At 45.5% G+C, this 24,175-nt stretch overlaps 1 protein-coding gene across 1 annotated transcript; it reads right to left on the reverse strand.

Annotated features, from left to right (window-relative positions):
- Positions 1-7,353: 7,353 nt before the first annotated feature.
- LOC144607141 (calcium and integrin-binding family member 3-like) lies at positions 7,354-24,172 on the reverse strand. The gene is made up of 6 exons (XM_078423766.1): positions 24,122-24,172; positions 21,975-22,009; positions 18,120-18,231; positions 13,941-14,088; positions 8,766-8,961; positions 7,354-7,375 (listed from the first exon to the last, which is right to left on the reverse strand). The coding sequence occupies exons 1-6, from the start codon at positions 24,170-24,172 to the stop codon at positions 7,354-7,356; spliced, it is 564 nt and encodes a 187-aa protein (XP_078279892.1).
- Between the last annotated feature and the right edge of the window lie 3 nt (positions 24,173-24,175).

Genomic DNA, 24,175 nt, shown 5'->3' on the forward strand with positions numbered 1-24,175 from the left:
CTCATGAAACAAGGTAACAACAAGGTAAATTGCTCCCCAGCTTCGGTCTAAATAATGCCCAGCTTCTGGAGACCTGTTGCAGCTGCACTTATCAACAGAAAAGCATTCTTGTCAGGCTACTGACTTGGTGCTTTGTAGATGGTAGAAATGCCTTGGAGAATCATATCCAACAAAAATATATATGCAAATCTTGTTCAGTTCACAGCATTGAAGTTCTGTTTAATAGTGAACCCAGGATTTTGTAATAGATGTAATAATACTGTTGATGTTAGAGTCATTGGAGCCATACAACACGGAAACAGACCCTTCAGCCCACCATGTTTATGTTAACATAGAAAATAGGTGCAGAAGGAGGCCATCCGGCCCTTTGAGCCAGCACCGCCATTCATTGTGATCATGGCTGGTCATCCACAATCAGTAACCTGTGCCCAACTTCTCCCCTGATTCCACAAGCCCCCAGAGCTCTATCTAACACTCTTAAATTCTTCCAGTGACTTGGCCGCCACTGTCCTCCGTGGCAGAGAATTCCACAAATTCACAACTCTGGGTGAAAAAGTTCCTTGTCGACCGTCAATCGTCTATTTATATTCAATTTACCTGCAATTGGTTTGTTTTGTTTGTTTTATGCCATGATGATCCATGGCCTCATCCAGATCAGAATCAGAATAACCTTTATTGTCATCCAAAAAAAAAGTGTCTTTTGGACGAAATTCCGTTACCCACAGTCCAACAATAAGAAGCAATAAAAACCAAGCAATAACACACGCTGCTTAACAATGCTGCTTAAATGTTGAGAGTTCCTGTCTTCACCACCATCCTAGGCAGTGCTTTGCAGATTTAAACCTCCGCCTGAATGAAAAACGCGTCCGTGCATCCTCTAAATCTCTCAATCATCTCCTTAAGCAGACACCCTTTGGTCTTGGATCTTCTGTCATAGGGTAAGGGTTGTGACTACTTCCCCCTATCCATGCTTCTCATAATTTTGGATGCCTCATTCAGGTACCCCCTCAGTCTCCTCTGCTCCAGGGAAAACAAATTCAGCTGATCCTCATAACACTCAATTCCAGGCAACATCCTGGTGAATCTGCCCTGCACCTTCCCTGGTGCACAAGAGTGTAGTGACCAGAACCGCACAATGTTCCAGCTGTGGCCTAATCATAGTTTTATAGATGCTGTAAGATCTGTCTGATTAAGGGTTCTAACTGAAATGTGATCCAACCTGTCCCCAGATTTTTTAAAAAGACACAAAGTGCTCAGTGGGCCAGGAAGTGTCTCTGCAGAACATGGATGGATGATGTTTTGGGTTAGGATGCTTCTTCAGACGAGATGCTGCCTGGTTCACTGAGTTCCTACAGCACTTTTTTTTTTGCTCATCTGTATACTAAACCTCTCGTTTGTTTGTTCCTGAACTACAGCCAAAACGGTACACGATAGCCCAACAATTTTAGGCCCACCTTACCGTCGTCCCTTTGGTGCTAATGGAAGTTTCATTGAAATCGGTGTTATATTTTTTAAGTTATTCACATTTTAAAGTTTAAATCTATCTCCTAGGGAGGGAGGGGTGGAGTGGGGGGGGGGAGAGGAGGGGGGTTGTGGGGAGGAGAGGGGTTGTGGGGAGGAGAGGGGTTGTGGGGAGGAGAGGGTGCTGCACCAATGCAGGAGAGGTTTGGGCCCAACGAGTCCACTTGGTCTAGTAGTTTTATAAAGTTGTACCAATGCCTTGCTATGTCGTAGGCCTTGGCTAATGAAGGCAAGTATCCTATATACTTATTTCACTACCAGCTGTGCCTCTGCCTTTTGGGGATCCTTGAATTTGTTCACCTGGGTCCCTTTGTTATCCTATTGTTCATTGTGTGTATTCCGCCTGTATTGGACATTCCAAAATGCATCACCTCACACTTGTCTGGATTAAATACCATTTGCCATTAGTTAGTAAATTGGGAAGGACAATCAATATCATTCCTGACCACTTTCCTCATTATTAGACACAATCAATTTTTGACACCTGCAAACACATTAATCATACATTCATATTTAAGTCATTAATTAATGAGATGCTAGATGAATCTTTGGAAGAGGATGTAATTGTGACTTTCAAAAGATATATGGACAGATAAATGGATATGAAGGGTCTGGAAAGGTCTGTGCCAGATGGGACTAGCCCAGAATGCTAACTTGCTCCAATAGTTGGGCTAAAGGGCCTGTTTCCATGCTCTATAACTCTTGGACTATAACTCCACAAAACAGCACCAATCCATGTGCTACACCACTGGTCACAGGCTTCTAAATGCAAAAACAGCTCTCTTTCATCACACTCTTGTATTACTGAGCCAATTTTAGATCCAATTTGCCAACTTGCTTTAGATACTGTCGACTCTAATATTTTGGATCAGCCTTCCAATGTGGGGCCTTATCAAAGGCGTGTGATGTCTATATGCACATCAACCATACTGCTGTCATGAATAAACTTAGCTACCTCTTCAAAAAATGTTAAATTATTTGCACATGATCTCTTGCCTGTAGATCCACTCGTGTCTGTTTTTCCAAGTGTAGATGAAAACTGTCCCTCAGAACTTTTTTCCAATAATAGTTTTACCACTGGTGTTACACTAAATGGGCATGTGGCAATGCAGCTGGTATGCACGAGGGAGGCAAAGGTGATCCTGCCTGCTGTCTGTGTGGAGTCTCATTCACCCCACATGGGCTTTCCCTGGGTACACCAGTTATCTCCTACATCCAAAAGACATGTTGATCAGTCGGTGAATTGGCCACTAAATTGTCTCCAGAGTGGATACGTCTGATGAAGAGCCTATTTCCTATGACTGAGACACAAGGGACTGGTGTAGCTGGAATAATTCAGCGGGACAGGCATCATATGTGGAGCAGATGGATAGGTGCCATTTTGGGTTGGGGCCCTTCTTCAGACTTAAGCTTGCAAGAATATCTAATATTTACCTTGTAGTCAACGTGCAAAGAATGCAAAACAACTTTCTGCAAAAGAGAATCCAAGATAAATATACGAGTCCAAGACAAGGTGATTCAGATTCAAAATCTAAATTTAAGAAGTGGACTGATGCAGCTGATAATGTCTATAACAGAGGTCCCAATTCCAAACATATCTGCAGGCAGCACTCCGATACCAACAGTCTTCTCTCCATCTGGGAACAGTGTCTCCTGCCATCTGCTTCACCTTGCTTGGACCACCTGCAGTCTTACCCTGGTACACCAAGTCAGTTGGTTTCGTTTTTTTCGTTTATAATAAAATAAAGCGTAGAAACATGCCCTTCAGCCCACCGAGTCGAGCCGACCAGCGACCCCTGCACACTAACATTATCCTATACAAATACGATATAACTTTATTCATCCCCGGGGGGGGGGGGATTGGTCTGCCAACAGTCACAACACACAATAGGTACACAAAAACTTGAAATTAAAAGTTTAAAAAAAAGACAAGCAACTGTTGGCTGGCTGCCGTGTGCACAGCGCCTTAACCGGAACGGACAAATAAACAAACGTAGGCTTATCCCCTGGGCAGTGGATTCTAAAACTAGAGTGCTTCCCCCAGACCGGGTCCCCCTTTGTTCTAACACCGTCCCTCACGGTGGTCCCCCCCCCCCCCAAGCCGGGTCCCCATTGTTCTTCACGGTGCTCCCCCCACACTGAGTTCCCATTGTCTTTCCCTCACGCTCATCAACCACTGATCACAGGTAGATTGCGAGGCCCCACCGCTGCCAAGGGACAATATGCGATTTTTTTACCAAGCCAATTAGCCTGTCTTTGGAGTCTGCGATTAAATCGGAGCTCCTGGAGAAAACCCATACACGATCACAGGGAGAATGTATAAACTCCACACAGACAATACCCGTAGTTGGGATCAAACCCAGGTCTCTGGCTCTGTAAGGCAGCAACTCTACCGCAGTGCCGCCCCCATGGTGTTGTCTGACCCCGGAACACCTAGTCCACTGGTGTTGTCCTACGTTGGAACACCAAGTCCTCTGCTGTTCTCCCACCTTGGAACATCCTTTATTTCCAGTGAAGCTTGAGCTGAGTTGAGCAAAGGGAATATGTGAGTGGCAGCATCAATCTTCCTGTGAAGGTTTTTTTGTTTTTTTTGCAGTCTCAGAATTTTACGTTATATTGTGTATAATTTATTCATGATTCGTTTTCTGTCTGTCTGTCTATGTACCTGTGTTGCTGCTGTAAACAATATTTTTCATTGCACCTGTACTTCACCGTACACGTGCATACGACAATAAACTTGAACATGACTCAACTACATGATTGCTGACCAGCAACAATATTTAGCAACAACATTTAGCGATAATGTGTAGCTTTCTTATTTCAGGATGATCTGTGTATTAAGGCCGTTTGGGTTATGGAAATGTGGGCTTGGAGAATTCACAAAGCGCTGCCCAGAAATTTGAGACATGGAATAAAATTTCCTTCTTACAGAATTTGTGACAAAAAAGTAAAGAAATAAACACAACATTTTATTTTTTTTGCAACTTACATTTCTGGGCACTTGCTTGCATAGATTACAGGGGGGGGGGGGCAGTTGTGTTATGAACTTTTTTTAAATAATGCAACCTTCCCATAGCTCAGCGGTCACCTGTAGTGAATGAACTACGCACTGCTCCTTAATCCAATCTCTGAATTACTGCAGCAAACGAATATTTGTCAACCTAGGTGCTAAGGTTCTCAGAGGCAATCAGATGGGAGAGGTTTCTCACTGTGGCTGGTGAAATCAATATTCAGTATGAATGGATAATTATTATGACTTGATAATGGTGTCACAGGTAAGATAGGACGGTGAAGGCTTTCAGCACACCGCCATTCCTCAGTTAGGGAGTTGCGGATCGAAGTTGGGGCATTATGTTGCAGTTGTACAGGATGTTGGTGAGGCTGCATTTGGGAGTGTTGTGTTGTTTTGGTCACCCTGCGATAGGAAAGATGCCATTATGCTGGGAAGAGTGAAGATAAGATTGTCAAGGATGGGGCCAGCATTTGAGTACCTGAGCTAGAGGGAGATAGTGGGAAGGCTAGGACTTTATTCCTAGAAGAGCAGGAGACTGAGGTGTATAAAATCATGAGACGTAGATAGGGCAAATTCATACCATTTTTTTAATCCAGGGTAGAGAAATCAAGAACGAGAGGGAATGTGTATAAGGTGAGGTAGGAAAGATTTGAAAAATTGTAGGAAACAGCAACAGGAATGTGTAGTTAAATCTCTGCTTGCTGGGTAGTTGTGGGATCCATAATGACTTTGTAGAGTGGATTTTAAATGACTGCCATAGAAGAGAGAGGGTGACGATGGAGGGGTGTTATTCTGACTGCAGTTCTGTGACCAATGGTATTCTGCAGAGATCAGTGCTGGGACCTCTGTTGTTTGTGATATAAATAATTTGAACACAAATGTTGGTAGTCTGCTAGGTAAGTTTGCAAATGACACAGAAATTGGCAGAACTATGGATATTGAAGAAGGCTGTGAAAGGTTACAGCAGGAATATGAACGTTAGAAATATGGCGGAGAAATGGCAGATGGAGTTAATCTGGACAAGTGTGAGTGTTGACCTTTGGAAAGTCAAATGTGAAAGAAAAGTATTTTGAAAATGATAGCACCCTTAGGAGTGCACAGAGGGATGTTGGGATTCAAGTTCACAGCTCCATGAAAACAGCAGCACAAACAGATATGGTGGTAAAGAAGGCATTTGGTATGCTTGTCTTCATTGGGATGTTGAGTTTAGGACACTTGAGTTTTGAACTCGAGCTTGGAAGGTAACATTGCAGCTGCATACAATTTTGGTGAGACCACATTTACATTATTGTGTGCAGTTGTCTTTGCTTCATTACAGAGAGGTTGTGGAGGCTTTGGAGAGGGTGGAGAAGAGGTTCATCAGGATAAGTCTTTTTCCAAGAGTGAAATTGTCATTTACTGGAAGCATTGCATTAAGGTGAGAGGAGGACAGTTTTAACAAGAATTGCAATGCAAGTTTTTTTACATAGGGTGTGGTAGATGCCTGAAAGGCACTGTCGAGGGAAATAGGGGAAACAAATGTGGTAGCAACTTTTAAGAGGCTTTTAGAAAGACGCATGAACAGGCACGAAATTGAAGGATATGGTTCATGCACAGGCAGATGGGATTAGGTTAAATTGGCATCATGGTCGGCACAGACAAGGAGCCTGTTCCTGTGATGTACTGTTCTATGCAACTATGTAACATGAGAACAGTTAGTATAACTCCATGTAACATGAACAATCAGCGGGTGGTGATTAGACACCCCAGTGAATGCATCCATGCTATTGAATTTAGCATGTGTTGTAGGATAGTCTTAAACTATTGTACGATACTGATCAGCAGTTTAAAAGGGGCAGAGGATTGGGCACTGGATATAATCCTGGTAAATGTGAGCGAAGCTCTAATAAGGGTAGGATATACACAAGGAATGGTAGGGCCCTGGAGAGTGCAGAGCAACAGAGGGACCTTGGTGTACATGTCCAAGGAATGTGGAGAGAAAAGGGGGTGATTAATGTAGGATTAATGGGTGGCTGATGGTCAGCACAGACCCACAGGGCTGTTTCCGTGCTGTATCTTTCTACGACTCTGTGATCCCTGCAACACAGCACAGGTGGGCAGGGTAGTGAAGAAGGCATAAAGAATGCTTGCCTTCATTAACTGGGTTATAAAATTATAAGAGCAGGATGTACTGTTTACAACTTTATAAAACATTGGTCAGGCTGCAGCTGGGGTATTGCAGTGTTGGAAAAACGTGATTACACTGGAGAGGGTGCAGAGGAGATTCACCAGGATATTTTGTTGGTGTGGAGAAGGCTGACAGGAGAACTGATACAAAATTATCTAGGGCATAGATGGGGCAGGCAGCTTCTCCCCAAAGCAGAGTTATCTAACACTTTACAGTTTAAGATAAGAAGGGAAAGGCTTTTAGATCTGAGGAAGATCTTTCTCACCCAGAGAGTGTTCAATTCTGAAATGTACAGTCTGTGAGGGAGATGGAGACTCTCACAACATTTGACAAGTATCCTAAATCATTGAATTGGACCAAGGGGACTGAGCCTGTTTCTTAGCTGTATGACTCTGCGACATATTTGAACAATGTAACCAGGGAGGTTAATAACACATAAAGAATCAAACTGCATAGGGATTAGATATGAGAAATGCAACACTCGGGTGATAAGTGACACATATGGAGAATCAAACTTGAGTGATTTCTCTCCAGTCGGATGAGAATTTCAATACACAGGCTTGTTTTCAGAGGAAATGGCAGGGCAGTGCCCAGTGGGATATTATTCTCTTGACATTTGAGTTCCTGTGTAGATTGCTGTGACTGGCATTGCTCAGATTCGTATGTGGAAAGTGCTGAAAATAAAACATATTTTAATTGAACAATTCAGTGCAACAATGCAGGCAAAAATCATCAACACACAGAGCCATGTGCAGAGGACAGTGGAATTACTCCACTGCAAACATCCACTCAGACAGCCAGCATGCAGATCAGAGCTCCTGCCAATTCTTGAACCATTGAGACTGGTATTCTTTAGAGGGCAAACTAGCACAGCTGGTAGAGCTGCTGCCTTACATCGCCAGAGTCCCAGGTTCGATCCCGACCGTGGGTGCTGTCTGTATGGAGTTTGCACGTTCTCCCTGTGACTGCTTGGGTTTCCTCTGGGTGCTCCAGTTTCCTCCCAAATCCCAAAGACATGTGGGTTTGTAGTTAACTGGCCTCTGTAAAATTTCTACTAGCGAGAAAGTGGCATAACATAGTACTAATGTGAACGGGTCATCCATTGTCGCCGTGGACTCAGTGGGCCGATGAGTCTGTTTCCATGCCTCATCTTTAGTTTAGTTTAGTTTAGAGATACAGAGCGGAAACAGGCCCTTCAGCCCACCAAATCCATGACAACCAGCAATCCCGTACATGAGCACTATCCTACACACCAGGCACAATTTGCAATCTATATCAAAGCCTATTAACTTACAAACCGGTACATCTTTGGAATGTGGGAGGAAACTCAAGCACCTGGAGAAACCCACGCGATCAAAGGGAGAACGTACAAACTCTCCCTGTACAGACAGCACCCATAGTCAGGATCGCACCCGGGTCTCTGGCGCTGCAAGGCAGCAACTCTACCGCTTAACCAGCCCTCTGTAAACTAAACTAAAATAGATCGACATCGTCATGGCACCAACCTCACTTCTTGTCAATCCCAATGCATGTTCCTTTCCCTCCTTCAGTATCCTGCAATTCCAGTCCACACTGTCACCAATAAAGGCCTCATCCCCTGCAGGACCAAATACAGATCTCACTACCTGCTGATCCCCACCAGTCCCAGTACAGGCCCCACTACCTGCTGATCCCCACCAGTCCCACTATAGGCCCCACTACCTGCTGATCTCCAACAGGCCCCACTACCTGCTGATCTCCAACAGGCCCCACTACCTGCTGATCCCCACCAGTCCCAGTACAGGCCCCACTACCTGCTGATCTCCAACAGGCCCCACTACCTGCTGATCCCCACCAGTCCCAGTACAGGCCCCACTACCTGCTGATCCCCACCAGTCCCCGTGCAGGCCCCACTACCTGCCATTCCCACACCGCAGATATTATAACAAATCAGTGCCCAGATCAGAGGAGAAGGACAGTCTCCAAGGTGGAGCGAGCAGGAAGCAGAGACCAAGCGCAATCTTACGCCAAACATCGGAGTCAATGGAAAGCAACAAAATAGAACAGGCTACTTGAGAACCGTACCTGAGAAAGTCAGGGGATCGTACAATCATGTGCTGGAAATCCTCCAGTGATAACTTGCCGTCGTTGTCCAGATCAGCTTCCCCCAGAACCTTGTCACACACCAGCCGCACCTCGTCGGGTGTCAGCTCATTGCGAGTCAGTTTGACCAACGTCTTCTCCAGATCCGATTTACAGATAAAATTGTCATCATTAAAATCTGTTTGAAAGAAATGTAACCCAGCTGCATCACTTAATCCGTGAGAACAATGACAACATGGCCAAACGTAGACTAGTCCTAAAGATCGATTCCAGCTGAACAACAAGTGCAGCCATCTGAACCCTTGTCACAGTCACTCTCCCCCCATTCCCTGTGGAGCCTGAACTCTATCTGATTGTTCAATGCAGAGAGCATATCTGATGCGCAAGGATATGTAGCCTGTACCCTGACATATTGTGGTTGTCCAGTCAGGTAGTTGGTGATCCAGGACACCAATGGAGCGTCCACCCGCATCTTCGTTAGTTTGCTCCCCGGCAGTGCAGTGTTAAAAGCACTGGAGAAATGTTTAAAAATCACTCTCACTTTACTTTGAATACTTAATTAATACATCTTAGATAGAAAAATCGATTTATTATAGACTAATTAGTTTCGGGCCTGCCCCGTTTATCTCTCTTTTTAGTTGTCTCTTCTTTCCTGCACTCTTTTAACCTTTTATATATTGATTTTTTTTTTAGATTTAACTTTTATTATTATGTCATTTTTCAGAAATTATATACTTTTGGGAGATATTTCCGGGAAACACTCCACGTTGTACAAAAGATCATCCACCCTTCATTCAAGAAAAATGTTGTAGTCCGGGTGCCAGACCATTTGCTTTATTATAGACTATTTATCGGTTAAGATGCAAGATTCTATTAGGAAAACAGGGGGTAAAGGTATTACATTTTGTAGTTGGAATGTCAATAAAAATATAACCTGCTGGTTGGATGATTCTGATCAACAACCGCATTGGTTAAAGATGGAGAAAGAGGATTGTTTACCATTCGATATTGGTGCGATCCTCTTAGCTCCAATAAATTTAAATAAAAAAACATATGGAGGTAATCCCATTATACACAGTGTTATCCGTACCTGGAAACAATTAAAGCTTACGTTAAAATTGAGTAAATTATCTGTTTTCCTTCCTATTGCGAATAATCCCTCTTTTAAACCGTCTGTCTTAGATAGAGGCTTTGCTCAATGGAAAAGTTATGGAATTAAAAGGGTGGGAGATCTTTATCATAAGGGAACTTTTCTTTCTTTTCAGGATTTACAGCAGAAGTACGGATTACATGTTAATAATTATTTTAGATATTTACAACTTAGAGATTATGTAAAATCACACATGCAAGAATATAAGTTTAGAGGTCCAGAAACACTTGATATATGCCTGAATCGACATTATAATTCAAATAAATGAATATCCTTTATTTACAATACTCTCCTTGACACTGACATTCCGTCATCAGAATCTTATAGACGAGCATGGGAGGACGAATTGAATCAATTTATAATGCAAGATATATGGGATGAAAGCTTACAACATATACATCAATGTTCATTGAATACGACATTCCTTAATACAATTTAAAATAATACATAGATTACATTATTCGAAGACGAAATTAAATAGGATTTTTCCTAGTATCTCTCCTATTTGTGATAAATGTCAATTTCAAGAAGCTAATTTAACTCATATTTTCGTAACTTGTATAAAAATGCAAAACTTCTGGTTGGAGATTTTTAAAATAGTTTCTAAAGTTATTAATAAAAAATTAGATATGGACCCAAAATTAATTATATTAGGATTATCAGAACATACTACAAATTTTACAGTAAGTCAGGTACATTTTCTTGATTACAGTCTAATAACTGCGAAAAAATTAATACTTAAATTTTGGAAAAAACCAATAACCCCCACAATTAAAATGTGGACTACGGAAATGACAGAGACCCTGCATTTGGAAAAAATAAGGTTTGTCTTAATCGACAAACCTGAGTTGTTTTTAAAAATATGGTCTCCATTTATTGAATTTTTAGAAAAGTAAATGGATTTGGCACAGGACTAAAATAAAAAAATTAAATTAAAAGTTGAAACTTGAGTTAGGGGTTGGATGTACAACTGTGGTTATTGTCTCCCGGATCTACTCCCTTTAATTTTTATTGTTAGATCCCTTTTTTTTTAACCCTCTTACTCTCTCTCCCCAAGTTTATAGTTTTTTATTTTTATTTTTACTTTCTCTCTTCAAAAATTTAAAATTGAAGCTATGTAAGAACTTTGTAACAAATGTGTTTTTTCTTATTTCTATCTGTACATATGCTTTTCAAAAATAAAAAATATTTTTTTTAAAAATCACTCTCACAATGCTTCCCGCCTTATCCAGGTGAGCATATGAACGATGGAGCAGATGGATGATGGTGTCCTCAACCCCTATCTTTGTTTGGTAAGTAAACTGCTGGGGGTCCAGGTAGGGTTTAACCAGGGGTTGCAGGTGAGTGAGGGACTTCATGATGTGTGAAGTCAGTCTGTGGTGATTGGAGAGCTGGAATGCATCCCCTTTGGTACAGGAACCAGGCAGGATGTCTTCCACATCACAGGAACCTTCTCCAGGCTCAGGTTGAAGATATGCTGGAGTCCTCCGCACAACTGGCTGGCATACACCTTGAGTACCCTAGGGCTGACACCATCAGGACCTGTGGCTTTGCCTGGGCGGAGTCTGCTCAGCTCTTTCCTCACCTTCTCAGTCTTGATAGCCAGGTGTGACAAAGAAAGGGCAGAGGAAGTGGACCAGGGGGATTAAGGGGGAGAGTCTGTGGGGGGGGAGGGGGGGGGCGGCCTCTCCAACAAATCTAATAAAAAACAGGTTTAGCTCTGGCCCAGTCCTGATTGTTTTCCCTCCCCAGGCCACTGGTCTTCTTGTGGCCTTTAATGCTCTTCACACCGCTCCACACATCCCTCATGTTGTTCTGCTGAAGTTTCCGCTCCAGCTTCCTCCTGTGGTCATCCCTGCCCTGTCTCAGGCTCGCCTTCAGGTCTTTCTGCACCCGTTTCACCTCCTCCCTGTCACCATTCCAGGCCCTCTTCTTCCGGTTCAGAAGGGCCTTTATGTCACTGGTGACCCAGGGCTTGTTGTTGGGGAAACAGTGCACAGTCTCCTGAGGGTCAACGTTATTCACACAGAACCTTATGTAGCTGGTAACACAGCCCGTGTCCATCAATGACCTCTCCATGGGTACTACAGAGTGCATCCCAGTCTGTGACCTCAAAACAGCCCTGTGGAGCGTCACAGGCCAACTGTGACCACCTCCTCACTGGCCGTGTGGTCGCAGGCAGCCTTTGGGCCATTGGCTTATATCCGGGTAGGAGGTGAACCAGGTTGTGGTGGGATCTTCCCAGTGGCGGAAGGGCTATGGAGCTGTACGCCTCTTTAACATTAGCATGCAGCAGGTCCAATGTTTTCATATCCCTGGTGGGACAGTCAATAAACTGAGTGCAAGTGGTAAGGTAGCATCCAAGGTCACCTGGTGGAAATCCCCCGAGATTGCGATGAAAGCACTTGGGTGCTGTTCTGGAGCCTCGCGGTGACTGTGTGGATGATGCCACTCGCGCGCAGCGGGTTGGCGGACAGAGGAATGCAAACGGCCACAACAATGGCATGTGAGAATTCCCTGAGCATATAGTTTGGACGGAGACTCTCATTCTTCTAAGCTCTAGAGAACACTCAATCTCTCCTCATACAATGTATCCCCATCCCTGGGACCATGGAGTCCTGGGAGGACCGGAGGGGGTTTTGAAAATTCAATGTCCATACCATTGGGTTGTAGACCACCCAGGCAGAAGTTCATAAGTTCATAAGTGATAGGAGCAGAATTAGGCCATTCGGCCCATCAAATCCACTCCACTATTCAATCATGGCTGATCTATTTCTCCCTCTCAATACTATTCTCCAGCCTTCTCCCCATAACCCCTGACCCCCATACTAATCAAGAATCTATCGATCTCTGTCTTTAAAATATCCAATGACTTGGCCTCCACTGCTTTCTGTGGCAAAGAATTCCACAGATTCACCACCCTCTGACTAAAGAAATTCCTCCTCATCGCCTTCCAAAAGGAACGTCGTTTTATTATAAGACCTCTGGACCCAGACTCTCCCTCTAGTGGAAACATCCTCCCCACATCCACTCTATCCAAGCCTTTCACTATTCGAGAATAAGAGTTGTTCATCTCTAGTTTGTGTTTGGTCCTACACTGGCAGTGGAGAACGCTATGGGTTGACAGGTCTGTGTGGGAATGGGAAGGGGAATTGAAATTGCTTGCAACAGGGATTTTGGGATGGCCCTTGTGGATATCTGCAATTCTTTGCAAGCCCAGTCTACGTTTACTCTCACATATGTGGAGGAGGCCATGCCAGGATGCTGCCTGGATTGGAAGACTTTGGTTACACAAGAAATTGGATAGGCTGGGCTTGTTTTCCCTGGAATGAAGGAGGCTGAAGGGGTGGCCTGATACATGTACATAAGATTATAGACAGAATGGAACTATAGATATGATAAATAGTCAAAATCTTTGTCCCATGATCAGGATCTCAAAAACAAGAAGACATAGGTTTGAGATAAGCAGAAGGAGTTTTAAAAGGGATTTTAGAGAAAAGTTTTTACACACAGTTCGGTTGATATCTGGAACTTGCTGCCAGAGGAGGTGGCAGAATCAGATACAATCACTACGTGTAAGAGGCATTTAGATAGACGCAAATAGGCGAGGCATGGAATGATATGGTCCCAAGGACATGGTGGGCCAAACAACCTGCTTCTGTGCTGTATAGGTGTATGGTTCACAACTGTTCTATGATAGCAATCAAGTTGAGCTTTATGCTCAAATAAAATAAAGAAACCAACCACAAGAATTAAGTGTAGGAAAGAACTGCAGATGCTGGTCTAAATCGAAGGGAGTCACAAAATACTGGAGTAACTCAACGGGACAGGCAGCATCTCTGGTGAGAAGGAATGGGTGACGTTTCAGTCTGAAGAAGGGTATCGACCCAAAACTTCACCCATTCCTTCACTCCAGAGATGCTGCCTGTCCCACTGAGTTACTCCAGCATTTTGTGTCTCCCTACAAGAATTAAGTCCCCTGGTCATCATTGTGCAGGTGCACTCACCGTAAATCTTAAATGCATAACATGCCTTCAGGTCACGGGGAGCCATTTCACTCAGCACGGAGAACATATCCAGAAAGTCATCCAGAGTCATGTTGCCCTCGTTGTCCTGGGAGAACACCACTGCAATCCTCTGGCGAAAGGGATTGTCCTGCAGTTAGACAAGACAGCCCAAAGGTGGCGCACTCCACAGCGGACTGAAACATTCACAGCAGACTTAGAAACATAGAAAATAGGTGCAGGAGTAGGCCATACAGCCCTTCGAGGCAGCACTGCCATTCAATATGATCATGGCTAATCACCCAAAATCAGTACCCCGTTCCTGCTTTCTCTCCGTATCCCTTGATTCAGTTAGCCCTAAGACCTATATCTAACTCTCTCTTGAAAACATCCAGTGAATTGGCCTCCACTGTGGCAGAGAATTCCACAGATTCACAACTCCCTGGGTAAAAAGGTTTTTCCTCATCTCAGTCCTAAATGGCCTGCCCCTTATTCTTAAACTGTGACCCCTGGTCTGGATTCCCCCAACATCGGGACCATTTTTCCTGCATCTAGCCTGTTAAGAATTTTATATGTATCTATAAGATCCCCTCTCATCCTTCTAAATTCCAGTGAATATAAGCCCAGTCGAGCCATTCTCTCATCATATGTCAGTCCCGCCATCCCAGGAATTAACCTGGCAAAAATGTGTGGACTTGTATGTTATAGTATGAACATGACAACTGCCTCGCCACGCCCCCACCCCCCCCCCCCCCCTCTCTTCCAGCTTTCTCCCCTTATGATAATCAGAATGAAGAAGGGTCCCCGCCAGAAACTCTGCCTATCCATGACCACCAGGGGCGCTGCCTGACCCATTGTATTACTCCAGCATTTTGTGTCTTTCTTCATATGACAACATTCCGCAAGCACTGGTTGCCTGATCCAGGGTACCTGTTAGATGTTGATTCTGATTAACAAAAAAACTGCTGATGCTGGAAATCAGAAATAAATACAGAAAATGCTGGTCAGGCAACATATGTGAAAAGAGAAACAGAGTTAAAATGTGTCAGGTCAAAGATCCTTTATCTGAATGAGATTCAGATTATTTTGCTTGTGATGTGTTAATGAGAGGCCAAACAGGTTTGGACTGAAGGAGCTCAGATGTAGTTTAAGAAAATAACTGCAGATGCTGGTACAAATCGAAGGTATTTATTCACAAAATGCTGGAGTAACTCAGCAGGTCAGGCAGCATCTCAGGAGAGAAGGAAAGGAAATATAGTTTGGTTCACTTCTATCCAGGGGGCTTGGGCCTCCTGGAGTTTGGGATTCAGATGGTGGCAAGGGTTTGCATTATTTGTACTGAGTATCAAGGTGTCCTTGGTGTGTTGGATTGCTTGATTAAAATACATTTTTGGAACTAAATGCTCTGCTTTTGAATGGGGGTGAGATTGTTCTGAGGTCTGGGATTTAATTAGCCAGAAAAATTGGACTCTATGGCACAGATGTATGATCTGTATGAAACAATGAGTGGCAACTCTGTTGAGTTTTAAATGCTCAGAAATTAGATTGGAAAAAAGAAAATGCTGAAAATAGTAGGCAGGCAGCATCTGTGGAGAGAGAAACAAAAGCAAAGCCCAGAGGCAGCACCTGTGAGAATATAGAGGGTGAATTGTAAAAGTCCAGCCTGGTAGAGTGGGAGTAGCCATCTTTGGAGAGGCTGTGAGGTTGACAGGCTGCTGTTGAGGTCAAAGTGCAAAGGTTCCCCTCTCCCATCATAGATGAAGCCCTCACTCGTGCCTCCTCGGTACCCCGCAGCTCCACCCTTGCTCCCCCTCCCCCTATCACAACAGAGATAGCGTCCCCTAGTCCTTACCTTCCACCCCATCAGCTATTGCATACAACACATAATCCTCCGAAATTTCCGCCACCTCCAACGGGACACTACCACTAGCCACATTTTCCCATCTCCACCCCTTTACGCCTTTCGCAAAGACCATTCCCTCCGTAACTCCCTGGTTAACTCATCCATTCCCTCCCAAACCACCCCCTACCCAGGTATCTTCCCCTGAAACCACAGGAGATGCAACACCTATCGCTGTACCTCCTCCCTCAAATCTGTCCAGGGACTCCAACAGTCCTTTCAGGTTAGGCAGAGGTTCACTTGCACCTCACCTATCCGTTGTTCAAGATATGGACTCTTATTCATCGGCGAGACCAAACACAGACTGGGCGATCGTTTTGCGGAACACCTTCACTCAGCCCATGTGAACCAACCTGATCTCCCGGTAGCTGGACACTTTAATTCTCCTTCCCATTCCTACACAGACCTTTCTGTCCTCAGTCTCCTCCATTGTCAGAGTGAGGATAAACGCAAATTGGAGGAACAGCATCTCATATTTCGCTTGGACAGCTTCGGACGTCACGTGTGGCGGTGCCTAACGGCTGCGGCTCGCTGGCAGTCTGTTCGTCTTTTTTCCTTTTTTTTGTTGTGTGTCGGTGTTGGGATGGTTTTTGTTTTTTGGCTGTGTATGTGTGGGGTGGGGTGGGGTGGGGGAAACCTTTCCACTTTAGGTCTCTTCCTCACGGTGCGGGGCGCGGCTCGGCCGCGGGCCTTCCATCGCCCGGGGGGCCTTCCCTCGCCCGGTGTGGCTCGGCCGCTGGACTTTACACCGCTGGTGCGGCTCGGCCGCGGGACCTAACATCGCCCGGTGCGGCTCGGCCGCTGGACTTTACACCGCTGGTGCGGCGCGGCCGCGGGACCTAACATCGCCCGGTGCGGCTAGGCCGCGGGACTTTACATCGCTGGTGCGGCTCGGCCGCGGGACCTAACATCGCCCGGTGCGGCTCGGCCGTGGGACTTAGCAGCGCACGGTACGGCCGCGGGGCCTTCCATCGCCCGGCTCGGTCACGGGACTTTTCAGCACCCGGTACGGCTCGGCCGCGGGGACTTCCATCCCCTTGCGGGGACTGTGCGGGTCGGTCGGGGTCGAGCTGTCTGTCCGTGGGCGTGGGGAAGAGAGTGGAAGTTTTGTTGCCTCCATCACAGTGAGGGGGTGTTTGGAGTCACTGTGATGGATGTTTGTGTTGGGGTCATGTGTCTTGTGTTCTTTTTTTTTCTCTTTTTTTTGTGTGACTGCAATGTAATTTCGTTCGGTACCTCGGTACCGAATGACAAATAAAGCTCTGTATTACAGCCCAGTGGTATGAATATTGATTTCTCTCACTTCAGGTAGCCCTGGCATTCCCTCTCTCTCTCTATCCCTCCCCCACCCGTCACACTAGTTTCTCATTTTCACCCTACAAACAGCTTACAATGGCCTGTTTCCTTTATCATCATTACTTTTTTTGCATATCTTTCATTCATTGTTCTTTATCTCTCTACATCATCGTCTACATCTCTCATTTCCCTTATCTCTAACTCGTCTGAAGAAGGGTCTCAACCCGAAACGTCACCCATTCCTTCTCTCCAGAGATGCTGCCTGTCCCGCTGAGTTACTCCAGCTTTTAGCGTCTATCTTTGGTTTAAACCAGCATCTACAGTTCCTTCCTACGCAAGAACAGGTATCTTTCTCTTTGGAAGTGTGACTGGGCTTCACACCTGTATTCCACTGGAATCAGTGCTGGGACTCTTGTTGGTTGTCACATATATTAACGACATGGATGTGAATATAAGAAATATGTTTTGTAAGTTTGCAAATGACATGAAAATCGGTGGTGGTGTTTTAAATTAGGACGGCGTAGGTGGAGGACTGAGGACAGGGACATTGTGGAGAGGGGGTGAGGAAGCAGGCAGCTGTGTGGGGGTTTGGGAATGTAGAGTGTGGTGACTAGGCATGTGGTTGATTGGAAAGCAGTGCAAGAAACTCTCAGTTGACAAAGAGGAACCCCTCAAGTAACATAAACCACAGCGCAAGCCGTAAATAAGTGAAGGAAATTGCCTTTTGATCTAAAGCTGCAGTCAGGCAAAGATTCCGTTTCCTATGCTGTCCCTGGCCTATGCTAGGTTGACAGGTTGCTGAAGAAATGCTCAGAAACTCCTAATGTAATGCCAAAATTATTCTTGCTGTCCCAGTGAAAGGGCTCTTGGTAGGGTTAGGGTACATTGGGTTAGGGTGAAAGATATGGCCAGTTAGGGTTAAGTGATAGGTGGGGTCAGTGTTGGGGTCAGGTGTGATGGGCAGGTGGCTACTGCACCCTGGCTACCTTCAGCTCAGGCATGTTGCCAATCAATTCATAAGGGATCTTCACATCCGGATTGTCCTTATAATCGAGTGGCACTAGCTGTGGAGCCAGGTCTCGATAGCGGTGGAACAACCTGCAATAAAAGGGAGAGCAATCTTTATTATCGGACCAAAAGCATCATATGATTCAAGCAGCCCAACTGACACTTACAATGCCTGAAGTTAGTTGTTGGGTCACAATCTATGCACCTCCTCCTACTCCAAAACTCATCATTAAATACACCTTCAAATGTCATGGAACGAATAGGCAATGCAGCACGGAAATGGGCCCTTTGGCCCACCAAGTCTGTGCCAACCATCAAGTGCCCATCCAGCGCTGTAATATTAACTGTCTGCAGGAAAATAACTAGTACACAGGTGTCACAGGATATCCTTTGTCAAGGGAGCAACTCTCAACTGAGCAACAGTGTCTGGTACCACTATATATCAAAGTCATACTCGGTGGCACACTTACGTTAATACACATTACACTCCTCAACATCCTTTTCTCCTTCTGACCTGTCTGTCTGTGACCTCCTGTTCTGCTACGACCTGGTCCAATATAATCTTCAAGGACAGCACCTCACCTTCTGTCTGACCACAATGCCGCTTTGCAAGCTGAATGTCAAGTTCCATAACTTCAGGGAATGTGCTCTCTGTGTCCCATCAGAATTGGAATTTTCGGCTGGTAGTCACCCATCTGCAAAATTGTTTCAGTTTTTCTTTCTCAATTGGCTCTGCTTGACTTTGTATACGTATCATGTCCTGCAGCTCCACATTTTACAACATTTACGTTTCTTTTGTTTGTAGTCTCATTCTCTAAATGCCCCATAAAATTCTCAGCTTTTATGTTCCTTTGATCATGCCCTCTCTCTCCAACTGTTCATATTAACCCGGCAACTGAACCAAATCACAGTTCACCAAATTCTCAATCAAAAAATCAAACTTAATACATGAACTTTAATGATAATCATTATTGAACATGACGGAGTGCCAGAGAAGCTCTTCCGCCTCCTCCTCCTACACTAGTACAGGAACGCTCTTACTGCTTCAGCACACAACTCTCAATTATCACAGGAAAACTCATCCTGACCTCCATTCCCAACTACTGACCATGAAAAATAGATCTCACATGCCTCATCCTCCTTAATACCTTCAATTAAAAACTGAAAAGGCAGGAAACAGTCATCAGATCAGATAGCATCTATGGGAAGAAAGGAACTGCAGATGCTGCAAACATGACAAAAAAACAAAGAGCCGGCGTAACTCAGTGGGTTAGGCAGCATGTCTGGTGGACACAGGCAGGCAACATTTCGGTTGGGGTCGGCAGGCCTGAACCCTTAACACTGTTTCTCTCTCCACAGATGCTGCCTGACTTGACAAGCTGGTCAGGAAGGCCAGCTCTGTCCTGGGTTGCCCCCTCGACTCAGTACAGGCAGTGGGAGAGAGGAGGATAACATAACATAACATAACATAACATAACAACACTTTATTGTCACTCGGCACAACACCGAGCGAAATTTCAGCAGTCACACAAAATACAGCAAAAAAGAAAAGAACACAGGACACCCGACCCCAACACAAACATCCATCACAGTGACTCCAAACACCCCCTCACTGTGATGGAGGCAACAAAACTTCCCCTCTCTTCCCCCCGCACCCACGGACAGGCAGCTCGACCCCTACCGAGGCAAACGACACGCACAGCCCCCGCAAGGGGATGGAAGGCCCCCCGGCCGAGCCGCCCCGGGCACCGAAACGTCCCGCGGCCACACCGGGCGATGTTAAGTCCAACGGCCGAGCCGCACCGGGCACTGAAACGTCCCGCGGCCGAACAGCGCTGACGATGTTAAGTCCAGCGGCCAAGCCGCACCGGGCACTGAAACGTCCCGCGGCCACACCGGGCGATGTTAAGTCCAGCGGCCAAGCCGCACCGGGCCTTGAAACGTCCCGCGGCCGAGCCGCACCGGGCACTGAAACGTCCCGCGGCCACACCGGGCACTGAAACGTCCCGCGGCCACACCGGGCGATGTTAAGTCCAGCGGCCAAGCCGCACCGGGCACTGAAACGTCCCGCGGCCGCACCGGGCGATGTTAAGTCCAGCGGCCGAGCCGCACCGGGCACTGAAACGTCCCGCGGCCGAGCTGCGCCGGCAATGTTAAGGCCCGCAGCCGAGCCGCACCGGGCACTGAAACGTCCCGCAGCCGAGCTGCGCCGGCAATGTTAAGGCCCGCAGCCGAGCCGCACCGGGCACTGAAACGTCCCGCAGCCGAGCTGCGCCGGCAATGTTAAGGCCCGCAGCCGAGCCGCACCGGGCACTGAAACGTCCCGCAGCCGAGCTGCGCCGGCAATGTTAAGGCCCGCAGCCGAGCCGCACCGGGCACTGAAACGTCCCGCAGCCGAGCTGCGCTGGCAATGTTAAGGCCCGCAGCCGAGCCGCGCCCCGGGGAAGAGACCTAACAAATAAAGGTTTCCCCCCGCCCCACCCCCCCACCCCACCCCACACCCCCACCACACACCCCCACCACACATACACAGCCAAAAACAGAAACAAAAACCATCCCAACACCGACACAAACAAAAAAAAAAGAAAAAAAGACAACAGACTGCCAGAGAGCCGCAGCCGTTAGGCGCAGCCAACTCCTCTCTTTAATGGCAAAGTTAACATCGCTGCTGGACAACGACTCCCACCCCATGCAGGACACTGTCACTGCACTGAGTAGCTCCTTCAGTGACAGACTCCTTCACCCCAAGTGTGTGAAGGAGAGATATAGGAGGTCCTTCCTTCCCGCTGCTGTGAGACTGCACAACCAGCACTGCTCCCAGCAGACGAGTCAACAGTAACAGTTAAGGAATACACAGTAAACTGATGACAATTTATCCTTGTCTTTACTATTATTTATAATGAATGATCTCTTGCTATTCACTTTGCTGCTGTAACACTGTAAATTTCCCCGGTGTGGGACAAATGAAGGAATATATTGCCTGCTGATTATCTCCAGAACTTTGTTTCAGATTTTCAGTATCTGTAGATCTTGTTATTTTCCTTACTATCAGCCATTGAACAACTCCCACTCCCAAGGTGACCTGCCAATTTTGGTGACTGATCTCACTGGGACCCATCATTACGAATTCCTGATCTTGCAAACATTTTGCGAAAGGCTGCAGTCATTCCAGCCAGTTAAAGTCGGGGCTGCATTTGAGTGGTGGTTTGATCAGATTTGTTCTTTTTAAGTGCAGAGATGCTTTTCAAGGGCTGTTGTTTTACCGCCGTTGTTGCTGAATATTCCATCAAACCTGTACAGATGGGGAGCATACCTGACTGGTTGCATTCCAGCAGGGTTTGGTCATTCGAACGCTCAAGAGTGAAAAAAGCTGCAGAAAGCGTTTGCACGTTGCCGAGTTCATCACAGGCACTGACTTCCCCACCACTGAAGGAATCTACAGGAAACGCTTAAGAAGTCAGCTAATATCATCAAAGACACATACGATCCTCTCTTCTCACTGCTGCCATCGGGAAGAAGGTACAGGGGCCTGAGGACCATTATCTCCAGGTTCAAGAACAGGTTTTTGAAGCACCCATAACTGCAACCTTGCCTCAGTACCAAATCAACAGAGACTTTGCAGTACTGTGATTGCTCTACTTTCTTTGGTTTTGCATAATCATGATCTGGGTTTTTTTCGTAAAATAACTGACAATTTATTGTATTTTTGTTTTTCATTGTTCTTGCATCTAATGTAAAGCTGCAGTAAGTAAGAATGTAATTGTTCTAGTCCATATCTGGTGCATATGACAATCCCAATCTTGAAATGCAGATCGCGGGCATGGTTTACTCACCTCAGGATCTCCTTCCGTGTGAAAAAGGTGCAGTCCTTTAAAATACAAATGTAAAAAAACTGTTAAAATAAAGGAACTGAAAGGTTGCAATGATGTTAATATGATAGATCTCCACCCTGTCAGGATGAAAGCTCTGTTAATGTTCAAATTAGATTCCCTCCAGATTCAGGGACAGTATCTTCCCGGCTGTTATCAGGCAACTGAACCATTCTATCAATAGACAATAGACAATAGGTGCAGGAGGAGGCCATTCGGCCCTTCGAGCCAGCACCGCCATTCAATGTGATCATGGCTGATCATTCTCAATCAGTACCCCGTTCCTGCCTTCTCCCCATACCCCCTGACTCTGCTGTCCTTAAGAGCTCTATCTAGCTCTCTCTTGAATGCATTCAGAGAATTGGCCTCCACTGCCTTATGAGGCAGAGAATTCCACAGATGAATTCAACAACTAGAGTGCAGTCATGAGCTACTATCAACCTCATTGGAAACCCTCGGATTATCATTAACCTGACTTTATCTTGCACTAAAACGTTGTTCCCTTTATCATGTATCTACACTGTGGATGGCTCGATTGTAGTGATGTATTGTCTGACTGGTGACATGCAACAAAAGCTTTTCACTGTAACTCGGTAGATGCGATGATGAACTAAACTAAACTATTCTTCCTCTCAGGAACTGAGCTCATTTACCCAAGAGTGGGAAAACGAAAGCTCCTCATTTCCCACTCCTCCAACAAAAAGTTCAACCAGGGTAGAGCCAGTATTACCAAAGAAAGCTGGTGCATTGCGAGGTGGGTGAGGTCTGTGGAAGTTCAAAGTTGGGGTGTTATGGCTTCTCACAGTGCTTTCAGCTGCATGTACTTGCTGAAGCATCGCATGGCCCTTGCAACAACCTCTTTAAGGTAGATGTCACGAGAGAACAGCTAATGAAACCATGGTCCCTATCAGTGGAGGTGTCAGCATCTCATCACCCACAACTTCCTCTGGCGTTCTCTTGCCAGGATCCTCCCAAAGTTGGGTGGCAATTAAAAGATTATTTTCTGATGCATAATGAATGAGAGAATCCTGAACCATCTGACATGTTGCAGATATGTATGGGCCTGCGCCTTGGAAGAATGTAGAGGTTTTGCTGTCAAATTGTGCATTAGTATTTGTGATATGATGTATTGTGAACACATCAGCTGCAAAGGGGTATCCAGGGAGGGTGGGTGAGGGTTATTTTTGTTGTTATATATAAAGAACAAAATGGAGGGGAATGTAATGCATTACGTTTTTCGTATTGTATCTTTCCTTCAATAAAAATAAATATATATATTTTTTTTAAAGATTATTTTCCTATTTGGTTTCATTCATTTTCACATGAGGATATTTAATTTCCAGATATTCCTCCTACCTAGCACAGGAGAGATCGTAACTGATCGAGCATTACAGTATTATGATATGATACGCTAGAACTTTATTTATCCTAGGATGGAAATTGTTCTGCCAACAGTCATAAAACACAACATGAAAGATGAAATTAAAGTGACGAGTGGAAAGTCCAGAAATGGGGATGTGCGAAGATTGGAGAGGGGGGGGTTGGGGGGGGGGGGGGGGGGGGGGAGGAGAGTCAGTCTACCCCACAACAGAAAGGGGAGGAGTTGGACAGATTGATTGACACAGGGAAAAAATGATCTCCTGTGTCGTTCTGTTCTGCGTCTTGGTGGAATCAGTCTGTTGCTGAAGGTGCTCCTCAGGTTGACCAGTGTGTCACGGAAGGGGTGAGCTGTATAGTCCAATCATGGACAGAATAATGGGATATTACAGAAGAGATTGATACCAAACAGTTGTTGGGGATTGATACTGGGAGAGATCAAACCTCATGGGGATTACAGGAGATAACGTAAGAGAATAAGTAAATAAGGATAAGTAAGAGATGGAGGCTGGAGTAGTTTTTAAAGGAGAGACAGTAACTTTGTGCTCATTAAGGGAGAGAGTAAAAGTACGAGTTTCAAGAAAGATCAGAAATGGGAGAACTTTGCAGAATTTTCAAGCTCTCCTGTGATTTTGAACCAAACACATTTTGCTTCATAGTCGGGAGATTTAGAACAGATGATGCTTGTCACATTTTTTGACAAGAGTGCACATTGTCCTGGACTGAGCTCCTACCTGATAGGCATCAAGCTGCTGTGCTGTGAAGACGGTCTGCTTGTTGCCCATGTT

Source organism: Rhinoraja longicauda, chromosome 28 (assembly GCF_053455715.1).
Source record: "Rhinoraja longicauda isolate Sanriku21f chromosome 28, sRhiLon1.1, whole genome shotgun sequence".
Lineage (NCBI taxonomy): Eukaryota > Metazoa > Chordata > Chondrichthyes > Rajiformes > Arhynchobatidae > Rhinoraja > Rhinoraja longicauda.

Coding starts and splice junctions, on each gene's coding strand:
- LOC144607141 (XM_078423766.1), bottom strand. CDS start 24,172: ATGGGCAACAAGCAGACCGTCTTCACAGCACAGCAGCTTGATGCCTAT. Junction 14,089..18,119: donor GCAACATGCCTGAGCTGAAG/GTAGCCAGGGTG, acceptor GTCTAACTGCAG/GACAATCCCTTTCGCCAGAG. Junction 7,376..8,765: donor CGATCCCCTGACTTTCTCAG/GTACGGTTCTCA, acceptor TTTTATTTTCAG/CACTTTCCACATACGAATCT.